Raw genomic sequence first — 14,469 nt, 5'->3', positions numbered from 1 at the left:
CAAAACACTGATCCCCCCAACTCCATACACATCAGTCCCATTCAGATCTTACTGAACACTCAGTGGCTTATGTGACACTTGCCATATGCAGACATAAACGATACACTGCAGGATAAGTACAATACATATGTGTAATATAAAGTCCCAGCAGAACAAACATAAAAAAGTATTCAATTATTGACACCTGTTAATAATATAGTCATTAATGAAAAAATCATTAAAAAAAATTAATTGTTTTAAATTTTTCCCCCATGAAATACATTTATCCCGATGCAGAGCAATTTAGCACAAAACATGGCACATATCAGCATTTACATTCCTTAATGAATCAGGCTCCCAGTCTCCACATCATCCTCACATGTTCTCCAGTGCTGTCTCAAGACACTGCCCCATGTAATGTCTAGATGCCTCAAAGGCACCTATATTACGGCAAAGCTGAGATAAGTCCTGTGCGCTGCTCCACAATGGCTGCTCAATATTCCGAGAGTCTCGCGGACATTCCGGGAGAGTAGGGACGTCTGCTGCATATACATTTTTAGATGTAGGTCAATACAGCCTCATTAAATTAGTGCAGATGTATAGCTAAAATGCAGTCCCTGATTTTAACCTGCAGATGTCCCTGTTGCAATTACAGATAAATTTAGAAAGCATTTAGCTAATGGCTGGATATTTAAATTTATTGAAAACTTTCAAATGATTGATCCTGTGTTCTAATCCATATAGGAATATCACCACTACTTTTCTGTATTCAGTGATGCAACACATTTTAAGTAGTTCTGCCAAGTTCTGACATGTTGTCTTGTCCAAGTATATTTAGCGCTAAATACAGAGGTGTAATAGTTTCCCGATATGTAAAAATGTAGTTTGTGTAGCATGAAGATGAGCTGGTGTTTTTTTTTTTACATTTAAGTGTAGTTTGTGTTGAAACGGTTACCACAACATTTCCAAAATTAGGGAAGTATAAAAATAACATAATTAAAATTAAAACATGTATAGTTTGCATTCCAAACAAAGTTACTGCACTATAAAAAAAACATTACTCTCAGAAACGTGTATAGTTTACCTTCGCTCATAGTGGTGCCATCTAGTGGTCACAATGTTAATGACGTTTCAAGTCTTTTTCATATAACATTGCATATACTTTGATGTGGCTTAGTTAGGGAACAATTAAGCAATGCCCTGAATGCCCATAAATTCTAAAGTATGTGTCTATTACATGTATGGTTTGTTTTATTTTATTTTTACAGGGTTGCTCGGAATGGTGGCGCATATGATGTATACCACTGTGTTTCAGATGACGGTCAATCTTGGCCCCGAGGACTGGAGACCTCAGAACTGGGACTACGGCTGGTCGTACTGGTAGGACATTTATACTTATAAATCTTCTTTAAAAATAAAAAAAAAACCATTAAGATTGGAGTCAATTGTTACATATAAAAAGTTATGGGTATATACCATGTTCAGGAAGATGCAAAATATAGTTGTTTACGGGCATGCCAAACTATGGTGAAGCTTGCATAGTGCTGGATCCCACACGTCATATTTATAGCTCTAATGCACTTACAGTCATGTTTGCCTCCAAAATTACAATTCCATTGTATGTGAGTTAATATTATATTTAACAACAGATACTTTGTGGCACTGTAACAGCTGCAGAGCTGGATGTGGGTTACTATTTATTGTTGGGGGAAAGCAACCAATTTGCACATATGTGAATACAGGAGCCCCCCAATTCCCGTCAAGTCCCTCACCCAAAACACGGAATTCCAAAAGCTCGTTGCATTTATACTTCTGTGTAGTCACACTAAAGAAGTAATCACATGCACACCCATAAGCAGGACTTGCAGATTTCCTGTAATAACCATATGCACAGCAATAGAATATCTACCATTTAAACCTGTCTCCTTTTAGTTCATTTACATTATGAAACGTGCATTGGAGTGTAATATTTGCTTCAGGTAGTAAAGTCTAATGAGCTCCTGAATTGCCCATTTTAGAGTTTGAGTGAAATAGTGTGAATGGAATACAAAAGTATTTAACTGCAAGCGCCATGATATCGATAATGAAAAACTGTATGGACAGGGATGAATGTCATCTGCACTGGGTAAGTGACCCTAAATGCAAATAAGAAATAAAAGGCCACTGTTCAAATCCTGTTAGCACTAGAACCATGCTGTTATCTTCCAGTTCTATAACTAGCTTTACCCATAATATAACATAATATCTGAAGCAGTAATAGACTTTATGTAGAAACTGCATTGAAATGAATGAGCAAAGCTCCATACACAAAATTAAATCAGGCAGCATTTCCCCTTTCATCATTTTCAAACTCCTCAACCAATAACCTGGGCTGTTTTCCACTAAAACAGTGACACAGTAAGTGTGGGATATATGTGGAACACGGCATTGCAAGATTTGAGGGTCAAAGCCTTCCCCAGGCCCGGACTCTTCTCTTCTGAGTGTGTGAGGGCCGACTCATGTGCAGACAAACCCCGACCAGAAAATGTGGGGGCCTGGGAAGGGTGGATCGGTGCCTATAGTGAAAATCAGCCACAGGCTCGGCAGCCTGGGATGGTTTTAAATTATTAACAGGTAATTTTACCAATTTAGAAAGAAAAAGGAAAGAAATTAAATATATAATTTATTAATTATATTGTATTTATAAAAAAGCAACATATTTTATAGCACTGTACATTGAGTGGCTTATAATACATATAGATGATATACATTGACAAAAGGTAAAGGTAGCACTGTCCAAAAGAGGATGCATGTTCATGGACACAGGTTATGTACTATTTCCTGGCTCCATGTATTTGATGATTACCGGCTCTGTGCTAGTTCCTGACTCTGGACAGTTTGTTGATTACAGGTTCTGTGCTAGTTCCTGGCTCTGAGCTGTTAGTAATTACCGGCTCTGTGCTAGTTCCTGACTCTGGACAGTTTGTTGATTACAGGTTCTGTGCTAGTTCCTGGCTCTGGGCTGTTGGTAATTACCGGCTCTGTGCTAGTTTTTGACTCTGGACAGTTTGTTGATTACAGGCTCTGTGCTAGTTCCTGGCTCTGGGCTGTTAGTAATTACCGGCTCTGTGCTAGTTTTTGACTCTGGACAGTTTGTTGATTACAGGCTCTGTGCTAGTTCCTGGCTCTGGGCTGTTAGTAATTACTGGCTCTGTGCTAGTTCCTGGCTCTGGGCAGTTGGTCATTACAGGTTCTGTGCTAGTTCCTGGCTCTGGGCAGTTGGCAATTACCAGCTCTGTGCTAGTTCCTGACTCTGGCCAGTTTGTTGATTACAGACTCTGTGCTAGTTCCTGGCTCTGGGCAGTTTGTTGATTACAGGTTCTGTGCCATTTCCTGACTCTGGGCAATTGATATTTACTGGTACTGTGCTAGTTCCTGGCTCTGGGCAGTTGGTAATTACCAGCTCTGAGCTAGTTCCTGACTCTGGTCAGTTGGTAATTACCGGCTCTGAGCTAGTTCCTGGCTCTGGACAGTTGGTAATTACCGGCTCTGAGCTAGTTCCTGACTCTGGGCAGTTGGTAATTACCGGCTCTGAGCTAGTTCTTGACTCTGGGCAGTTGGTAATTACCAGCTCTGTGCTAGTTCCTAGCTCTGGACAGTTGGGGACTCCCTGCTTTGATCTCACATCAATAGATATTAAATGAATCTCTTAGTGGAAAAAACAAATGAACAATATTAGGGATCTACATTTATGTCAATAGCCAATACATTACAATGGAATTTCTACATGGATACCCAACTCCATTGGAATGAAGAGGGAAAAGATACTGCCAAAATGTGGGTTATACCACTTGTGTTACCCTCTAGTGGGTATGTTCACAATGTGCTCCCATATAGATCAATGGACTTTTTAAAGTGTGGTAACATGCTTTGAACGCACTGAAATAGAGTCGGCAGTGGCAAAAAACAAAAAGCATCTAAAAAGACACAAGATACACATATAGATATAGATGACAAAGAGTGGATTTTATTTTTCTGTATTTTGCATTTACCTTTTCCACACTTGCATTAAACTGCGTCAGGTGCTGCATTTAAATGCCAGTGGGTTGGGGCCATAACCAACAGGGAGAGGACTACAGATGGTTTTTATGTTAGTGACAATTCCCTCCTTAACATTCCCTACATCTGAATTCTTCAAGTGCAGCTTTTAATTAGTGTAAAACATGAAAAATTCAAAGAATGATGCCTACTATAATGTTCTATATGATCCTTATCAGCTTCACCAAGGGGCAGTTACATTTGTCTAAAGCTGGGTACACACTACACTGTTTTCGTCCAATAATCGGCTCAAACAGCCGACATACGACCGCTCGTTCAAAAGTCGGGTCAGTGTGTGCAGTGACACGAGGGTCGAAAGTCTGCCCAAATGGACGATTGTCGCCTCATTTGGTTGGTCCTACCGTTTAATATTTTTGTTTCAATCTCGTTTCCGCTGTGTAGTGTGTATAAACTTCCGACCGATCCACAACAGTGAGTATGAAATTACAGTCATTGCTCACGACAACATGGCTGTAAAAAGTCGCTAAAGGGACGTCCGCTCTTCCCTTTATCGTCCTAAACAAGGCTAGTGTGTATGCAGTCCATGGACCGAGCGATCGGAACATCGATCGCATGTAAAATCGCTCGGCATAAAAAGTTGGTCGAAATTTCTATAGTGTGTACCCAGCTTAAGACAGGCCCCACATGGGCCAAAATAATGATCCTCTCCATTTCAATCATCTCATTATTTGGCCAAATTTGTCAACCTTGCCAATGGTGTTGGTTCCCATTAACTGTTTCCATCTGTATATAATCCGTACAAGCATTTCTGGGAGAAGGCCCTTCAACCACCATCATTTTAGTACTTTGTTAAAACACAGAGATTGTCTGTGATGTTACTAAGACCAAACTGTGGAACGCTGTAATTTTTCCCCGATCAGACTACTGCACTAAAATTCTATTTAGGATATGAAATCTGACATTTTACTTGCAAGCTCTATTGTACTGTAATCTGTCTGTACTGAGGTGGTTGTTTCAGGGTCAACAGCTGACAGAAAGCAAAGAGCCTGCAGTATGCTAACACTTGTACTATGGATAAAATAAAATATTCTGTCACCTTGTGCCGAAAGATATGGATTTAGTTTCTCTTTGTGAGCAATACAAAAACCACTTCTGTTGCAAAGACGTGGGCAGTCAAGATTTTAACTCCCAAGTAGTTATTTGTTTACTAATCATGTAGAACATTTGTGTTTCCTGATAGCTCCATTTTTTTCCCGGGAGCATGCATCTGTTCTGCAATTGCCTTTGTCGGCACAGTCGATTAATGCAAATCACAGTATGAACGGTTCTGAGTGTCATTAGATGGGCAGATAATTATTCACTCAAGAAATGGGCTCTTGATATTCCATTAGTCTGCCCTTTTAAGGCATATAACATTTGTTTGAAGATGGAAAAGCTCATTATGCATTTTATCGACATCTTTTTGAAGTGATTTAGATGTCTGAAAGGGCTATGAGAGGGGGAATATAAAACATGGCATAAAAATTTGCAAGCAAAGAAAGCTCGATATTCTTGGAGGAGTTGAGATCTACAGAGCACAGCACTATTTAGAAAGTTATTTAATTTTAATGGAGAAACAGAACCAGAGTTATATTCCTGATTACCATTGGCATAGAGACCAAGGGGTATATTTACTAAACTGCGGGTTTGAAAAAGTGGTGGTGTTGCCTATAGCAACCAATCAGATTCTAGCTGTCATTTATTTAGTACATTCTACAAAATGACAGCTGGAATCCGATTGGTTGCTATAGGCAACATCTCCACTTTTTCAAACCCGCAGTTTAGTAAATCTAGCCCCAAGTTGGATTAGAAGCCCAGCATTTTCCTGTAACATCCATGTACAAATGTCATTACTGACAATAGTGTCCACATGTCTGAGAGCATATTTGTGCTGTGGGTGATGTCACTTTTGTTATCATATTACTTAATGCTATACAGTGAGATTTTTATTCAGGCACATAAGTTGGTACCTGAAAAGAATTTAGTAAGGTTAACCTCACCACACTCATTAAAAGCATTACCAGTAGGTCCCACCTGATTTATGGTACAGGTCTAGAAACTATCTCCCCAAGGTCTACATCTTGCTCGGTCAACCTGTCTTCCAGCCCCCAATACTAATACACCATATGACATGTGGTTTTATAAATACCTTCCATGACAAGGGAGAGAGTGAACAGGAGCAGACAGATATGATGGAAGTTATTGGCTCCATTGACCCTCTTGTCTCTTGTACCCAACTGGGTTATTGCAGTGTCCTCTATTGCCCCCCCCCCCCCCCCCCCCACCAGAGCTTAAAGTGATGGTTACACAACTCATATGAAATGGTTTCTTTTGCCTCTGACCTTGCAGGTTAGGAGACGCTATACATTTTTTTTTTCATATTGATCATCACAGAATTAAACACATGTTATCCCTGATTCAGAGACTCTGTCACGCTTTAGTAGTCCTCTGAAGGCCACCCCAACACTAATTGTGTCTCAGTTCTTGCAGTTATTATTGAAAGAGTTGAAGAGTTATACAGAGTTACTCTTCTAGATCTAAGTTAAGCTTTGTTCTTATTGGTCTTAACTTCCTTTGAATGCATTTAGAAAGTCTTCAGCTGAAGATAGATTTAGTAACATAAGGGGTCGTTGTTTGGAGCATGTGTCATCTGGAGCACTTCCATTACTCATATTGATAATGTTGTTTTATTGCTAGGGTTGCTGCTAAAAACTGGGCAGATGCAAACAAATCAAAGCACCATAATATTAGCCAATACCCTTTTTGTCTGTGCTGAGTGAACAGCCTGATTAATGGTTATGACCTCCCTAGGCTAATATACCAGTAGCTTGGAGAGCATCCTTGTGACAAAACAGAGATTATGCCCCCCGACCAGCCAATTTATGAACCTCCAACCAATTCATCATTTTAACAACATTCATTATTATCATCCCAGCCATGTCATCACCCCCCCAACCAATTCATCAACCCGAGCAACGAATTAATCACATCTCTTGTCAATCATCACCACCAGCCAATTCATCACCCATTTCAACAACACCCAAAAATGTCATCAGCCCCCAACCATTTCATCACCTCCCTAGCCAACTCTTTACCCGCCCAGCCATTTCATCACCTCCCTACCCAACTCATTACCCGCCCAGCCAGTTCATCAAGCCCAGCAACCAATTCATGACTCCCCGGCTATTCCATCACCCACCCAGCCATTTGAACACCATCCCGCTCTGTCATCAGCCAGCCCCTAGCCATTTCCTCACCCCACACCAGCCACTTCATCAACCCCCATTGGTCAGTTCATGACCTCCCCCAGCGACCTTATCTGCCTCACAGCCAGTCCATTACCCCCCTAAAACTATTTAATCAACCCCCAGCGGCCAATTCATAACCCCCCAGACATTTTATCACCCCCAGACATTTCCTGTCACCAGTAGGCTCACATATCTTCCTCTGCAGCAGCAATCTTTGTTGATCAGGCCCTGTTCGGGGACAGGTAGCCTGGTATCAAATGTGATTGCTGTTAGCTGCTTGTCAGCACAGTCAAAAACAGTTCTTAGTTCAGTCTCGTGATATGTGGTACTCCTTACCCTGTAAGACCAGCTTAGGAACCACGGCGGCACTGACAAGCAGCTCACAGCAATCGGATTTGCTACCAGGATGCCTCATATGTAATTGTGACCACCCCCATTAGACCAGCGCCTGCCCTAATAAATTCAGGCAGTTCCCATTACCGTGACTGAAAAAAAATAAGTAGCATGGTTAGAAAAAAACTGGAAACTCTGACGGCGCAGTGCCCACCAGGATCCAGGGACCTAGGCTGCAGCCTGGTCAGCCTAATGCTGGATCAGGCTCTGACAGTAAATAAACATTCGTACCTTCATCATGCTTGGTATACAGAAAAGTCCCTTTGCATTGCAGCATTTGCTCTTTGCTTAGTATAAGGTATCCTCACTTTGTTCTCTATACGGTATAGATGAAGCAGGGTATGTTGAAGTGAAAGGTGCATCAAGGGTGAGATGTGTATTCAGTATGACACTACCCTCTGTCCCCATCCCCAGGTACTTACAGTTAGTTGGTTCCATTCTGCCCCAGGGCATTTCTAAACTTGGCACATATGTTTCCAGATGCAAAGTTTAACAGGTGAGGACAAGCACTGACAATAGCTTTATTCTCATTCCTCCTTCCCTAGGCAACAGTCTACTTGGCTCAATAATGAAAGGATATAAAATAAAATCACTTGTATGCTGCCTTCTGAATAGTTATCCAGTTCTACAATTTGGTGTGTTATGTGTTTTTCATGCAGCTTGGCGTGGGGATCTTTTACGTGTTGTATGGCTGCATCCGTGACCACGATCAACAGATACACAAAGACTATTCTAGAATTCAAACAGAGACGGCGGAATCTGGAGAGGAGTTTACAGAACAAACAGAAAACTCTGGAACAAGATGGCTCCCAGCCTGTGTGGGATATCTATATTAACACAATGCAAGGCAACAGAGAGGGCTTTGTGGATTTATCAATCAGCGGGCAAAGTCCTTCCGCGTATGGAAATCTACATCACTTTCCGCACACGCAATGTGACGAGTACTGCTAGTTTTTTAATATATTTGAATATTCTTGTGATTATATACTTTTTTAAAAAATAAAATCATACAATAGGCATTCTTGTTTCATGGCTTATCTGTAATGTATTAGTACTGTCTTGATAACTCACCATTTAATCACAGATTTTTTTAAAGTGCACTACATGCTTAGTAAAGCATCTTTCCTCATGTTTAAAGTATTTCGAAATAACCACAGTGGCATCTTGGGGAAGAAGTCTTTATCACCAGGGTTTCTGACTAAGCCATTACTGCCATACATGCCTACATAAGCATATACCTACGATAGAATGAATTTTATACATACTTGCGACTTTTTACATTTGTCCTCCTGGAGTGAAAAGGTGAATCATGAGTACAGAGGGGAGGATTGCAGCAAATTACATTATTTTAGCCTTGCCGCTGCAAAGGAATTATGTAATAGTGACATTTTGCCACGGGTAAGGGGACAAAAAGACACGATTTGTGGTAAATCGCTTCATAGAGGCTCCCATCCTGTTCACAACACTAGGAAGTGAGAATTGCCTGATCTACTGGGAGTCAGGGGCGGGCTGGGCAGGGGGGCAGGGGGGCATTGGCCTCCCGGGCCGCTCAGTCTGACCGCTGTTTTGGGCCAGCCGCCCCCCTGTGGATGCAATAGAACCTTAATATTACTGGCGGCTGCATCACATGACACGCGATGTGGCCGGGTTATCAATGACGCGGCCGCATCGCGTATCCTGTGCACCCCCCGGGCTGAAATTTGCCAGCCCGCGCCTGCCGGGAGTCCGGGAGACCTACCCAGAATTCAGGAGTCTCCTAGAAATTCCGGAAGAGTTGACAAGTATTATTTTATATAATTTTTCTGCCTTGTTTTAGGGTTCAGGGAAAAGCCTATTTAACAAAACAAGACCAACAAGGAGATTTCAGATGTCACACATATCTGTAGCCCCCACCAGTCAAATTAAAGTGTGTGCATTCATGATGAGGTGAGACGAAAAATACTTCAGTGCTGAAATCTCATTAAAATAATCCCTATAAGTGATGGTAGAAGGATTCTTTGGAAAACAATAGTCTTGCAATTGAAACTGCAGAGCAGACAGAGATCAGAACCTGAGGACACTCACAACACCTATATTCAACATCAATTACCTGGTACAACACAAACAAATAGGTCTAGGGCGCTCCAATAACCACAGCAGCCTTGGACAAACTTAATGGATTCCCACTAAACCACTACATCAACCAAACATACAATGGTTTGTACAATGGCGCTCAGTATTCTGTCAAACAAGGTGCAGACAAAGCTTCAGAATATAGGTGAAAAATCACATAAGGAATCTACATCTATCATATACATGAAAGTAAATTCAAGATAGTTCTATAAGATCCGTAGAACAATCCCACATCAAATACAATGAATCGATGATAATCATGTCATCCCCCCCTTTGGGGATATGCTTACATCAACGGGCAGATGAAAGTCAGCTTCATAAAAGGTCTTCTCTCTTATATCACATTTCTCCCAGGTATAGGGGTTTAAAAACCCCATATAGCTGGTCCGTTGATGTAAGCATATCACCAAAGGGGGATCACATGATTAGCATCATAATCATCATTTATTTAGATAGTGCCACTGATTCCGCAGCGCTGTACAGAGAACTCATTCACATCAGTCCCTGCCCCATTGGAGCTTACAGTCTAAATTCCCTAATACACACACACAGACAGAGAGAGAGAGACTAGGGTCAATTTTGATAGCAGCCAATTAACCTACTAGTATGTTTTTGGAGTGTGGGAGGAAACCAGAGCACCCGGAGGAAACCCACGCAAACACAGGGAGAACATACAAATGCCTCACAGATAAGGACATGGTCGGGAATTGAACCCATGTCCCCTGCTAACCACTGAGCCACCGTGCTGCCCCACGATTCATATCATCGATTCATTGTATATGATGTGGGATTGTTCTACAGATCTTATAGAACTATCTTGAATTAAGCACTACTAAAGTGTGTTCATTTACATCTAGTACCCCCTTTATTGTGTGTAAAGAAACCCCTCATGTGAGTAAACCTATACCAAAAAACTTCTGATGAATTTACATATTAAAATATCCTTCTAAAACGTGAACGTTCAGGAATAATAGGATTGATGTATAAAAAATTTGCAACATGATTTTAATTTGTTCAAACCTCTCACCTCGCCCCCACTAATCTTCTGGGGACCTCGCCCGGTCAGCCTCTAATCATCTCTGAAGGCCAGAAGTTTTGATGCAGAGTTAGAAATTACTGACATAGTCAGACACTTCTAATCATGAGGTAGCTGCATTTCTATCCCTGTACTGGATCCCTGCTCTGACAAAACTGGTTGTTGTGACAAATTAATTTAATTTGAAAAACCCTGTAACTACTAACACGATAAATCTCAGTTACTGCCTGTTTAGAGGCTTCAGGAGACAAGTCTATTACAAGGTACATACATCAGAGACCTCTAACCTCCCGTTTTAGTCAATAGAAGCCTTATAGTTTCACTGAAGGAGCCAGAAAGGCAAATAGTTTGTGGTTCAGTGAACAAATAATTTGTGGTTCAGTGAACAAATTGTTTGTGGTTCAGTGAACATGGATACACATTAGGATTAAAACAACTATTGAACATGCATAGTATGGTGGGAAAGAATATACTTACTGTCCCGATTTGGACGGGACAGTCCCCATTTGAAGACTTTGTCCCGATCGGGCCGTAGGGTTGGGAGGAATCTCCCGTTCACTGCCACCAGTTCCACTGTGTATGCGTAAACAGCAACACGGTTCACACATGCGCATATGCCTCTACCCTGGACTGCCAGCCAATATCACCAGGGTGCCCAGTATCACTCATCGGCCCAGACCAAACTTTAATAGCAAATTGCGGCAGATAATAATTTTCTATCGCTGCGATGGTAAGCAGGGTGAGTGTAAATAGGGGCCTTAACAACCAATCAATTTTAGATTTTATCAGTCTATTTGGTTGCTATGGGTTACAACACATCATTGCTCTTTGCACAAGTTGTTAACTACGTCCCAATGCTTGTTTGCAGCTGATTTGTCTGGGAAATTTAATACCTTTTTAAAATGACAGAGCACTGCATTCATTTTGCTTCCGTTAAATTATCCATGTTAAGTAAATGTCTTCCCTGACTTGGCACAGGTGACTCTAATGGGTACAGCTGTCCAGACTATAGGTAAGTATAGACCAGGGGATAAATGTATCCAACCTTCAAAAATGGAAAAGTGGAGGTTGCCCATAGCAACCAATCAGAATCTAGCTACAATTTATACAGTACATTCTTGAAAACAACAGCTAGAAGCTGATCGGTTGCTATGGGCAACACCTCCACTCTTCTTTTTTAGAAAGTGTGATAAATTTACCCCCATGGGTTAATTCACAGAAAGGATTCAGTGTCCAGTTGACACCATGCACGGGAATGTAGCATCACAGGTAATTAAAGGGTTAACACGCCCAGTGTCAGAAGTCAGTTATTCTCATGTATGAACCACAAAAGGTGCAGATCAACACCATTTCTGTATACGCACAGGAACACCTGCCCGATCGTCCAGCGCATTTCAAGATGCACGTCCCCTCGATCCCAAAGAACAATCCAAAATAGAAATGAGGGTATACTGCGCTCTCAGGTTACGATTGTGTAGGTCACATATTTACTGTGGAACAAGGGCCATAACACACCCTCTCAGCAATATTTCCCCTTCATCATATGACAACAATTAGATGTTACAAAAAACTTTATATAGGTTGTTTACTCATTACACATTGTCACATGATTATTAGAGCCAATCAGAATGAATCCACAATACAATAACCAAACAGGTGTGTAAATAACATATAGAAACAAAATAAATAGCATAACTTCCGACTGTTCCGATTTGATGGGTCAGTCCCAATGTCCCGACAGTGGGAATGTTTGTCCTGACATCTTTACATTGAATTACGCAACACTTAATGAAACAAGTACCTGCAAAGTAGGCTCCAATTTTTTTATATAATAATAATTAGTTAAATGCATAGTTGCCTACTCTCCCAGAATGTCTGGGAGACTCCCGAATTCCGGCTAGGTCTCTCAGACTCCCAGGAGAGCAGGCAATTCTCCCGTATCCTGCCTGTTAGGAGCCACAATGACGTAATTCATGGTAAATTGCATCATTTTGGTCTCGCCCCATGACAAAATGACAATTTCTTTGCGGGGCATGGCCAAAATGACACAATTCGCCATGCCCGCCCCCTTCCGCCATCCGGGAGGTTCCGAAAGACAACAACGCAAAGTTGGCAAGTGTGGTTAAATGACATCCTCACTATCACATGTATGAAAACTATGAAACTTTGAATTTTTTCCATTATTAGGGTGGGTGATGTTTTCACCCTGAAATTAAACTTATTTAACTGAATTTAATTTTTTCAATTGGTACTTGTTAATTATGCGGATGCCATTCCCACTTGGACTGCTGCTTTCAAATCATCCGCTTCCTGTTTGACATGATGACTTATCCGCAGCGCCGTACAGTAGGGAAAACAGGACATACATAAAACAGGGACATAAACACAGACAAGGTATGGAGGACCCCACTCATTAGAGAGCTTACATTCTAAGCGGAAGAGGGCACAGCTGAAACAAGAGGAGCAAATGTGGCTCAGAGTGGAGATTGGGATAGTTGTGAAGGTGCATTAGTGTGAATAGTGTTATTGGGGATAAGGTCATGTCTAACAAGGAGATGGGTTATCAAAGAACATATAAAGATTTGAAGGCTGTGGGTAAGTCTGATTGAGCGTGGTTGGGAATTCCATAAGTGGGGAGCAGCACGGGAGAAGTCTTGTAGACGGGAGTGAGAGGTGGTTACCAGAGAGGAGACAAGGTGCAGGTCAAAGGTAGATCTAATTGGGCAGGAGAGATAATTTTGATATGAGATTGGAGATGTATCCAGGGGTTCTGTTGTTGAGGGCTTTGTAAGTAAGGGTGAGTAATTTGAATTTGATTCTGGAGGACACAGGGAGCCAGTGTAGGGACTTGCAAAGTGGTGCAGCAGATGTGGAGCGGTGAGAGAGGAAAATCAATATTGCAGCAGCATTTAGGATGGATTGAAGTGTGGATATATGGTTGTCAGGAATGGCAGATAGCAGGAGGTTGCAATAGCCAAGACTGGAGATGACGAGAGAATGGATGAGTTTTGGTAGCATGTTGAGTAAGAAAAGGATGTATTCTGGCAATGTTTTTAAGGTGTAGTCGACAGGTAGGTGGTGACTGTGGTAGGAGGGAATTAATAAGTTCCGTTTTGGACATGTTGTGCTTTAGGCAACGTTGGGACATCTATGTGGTGATAGCAGAAAGACAGTTGGCTACAGGAGATAGTACAGAAGGAGCGAGGTCAGGGGAAGAGATATAGATTTGGGTGTAATCAACATAGAGGTGGAATTGGAGGCCAAATGAGCGAATTAGTGCCCCTAGAGAAGAGGTGTACAATGAAAAAGTAAAGAGCCAAGAACAGAGCCTTGTGGGGCCCCAACAGATAGTGGGAGTGGAGGGGAGGATGTACCAGAGGTAGAAACACTAAAGGAGCAGTTCGCTAGGTAGGAAGTGACACAGGAAAGAACTGTGTCACGAAGGCCAATGGAGTGAAGGGTGTGTAGGAGAAGAGGGTGATCAACAGTATCAAAAGTAGCAGAGAGGTCCAGGAGAATGAATATGGAGAAATGACCCTTATGGCTAGATTTCCTAAACTGCGGGTTTGGAAAAGTGGAGATGTTGCCTATAGCAACCAATCAGATTCTAGCTTTCATTTATTT

At 41.6% G+C, this 14,469-nt stretch overlaps 1 protein-coding gene across 1 annotated transcript in view; it reads left to right on the top strand.

Moving 5' to 3' along the window:
• Positions 1 to 8,716, top strand: part of GSG1L2 (GSG1 like 2) — a 62,601-nt gene extending 53,885 nt beyond the window's left edge. Inside the window, exons 4-5 of the mRNA XM_075215407.1 lie at positions 1,248 to 1,359; positions 8,357 to 8,716. Coding sequence (XP_075071508.1) covers positions 1,248 to 1,359; positions 8,357 to 8,648 — 404 coding nt within the window. The 3' untranslated portion in view covers positions 8,649 to 8,716. The remainder of the gene's footprint in view (positions 1 to 1,247; positions 1,360 to 8,356) is intronic.
• The last annotated feature ends 5,753 nt before the right edge of the window (positions 8,717 to 14,469 follow it).

The sequence above is a fragment of the Mixophyes fleayi genome, chromosome 6 (genome assembly GCF_038048845.1).
Source record: "Mixophyes fleayi isolate aMixFle1 chromosome 6, aMixFle1.hap1, whole genome shotgun sequence".
In the NCBI taxonomy this organism is placed as follows: Eukaryota; Metazoa; Chordata; class Amphibia; order Anura; family Limnodynastidae; genus Mixophyes; species Mixophyes fleayi.
This window is presented reverse-complemented; position numbering and strand designations above follow the sequence as displayed.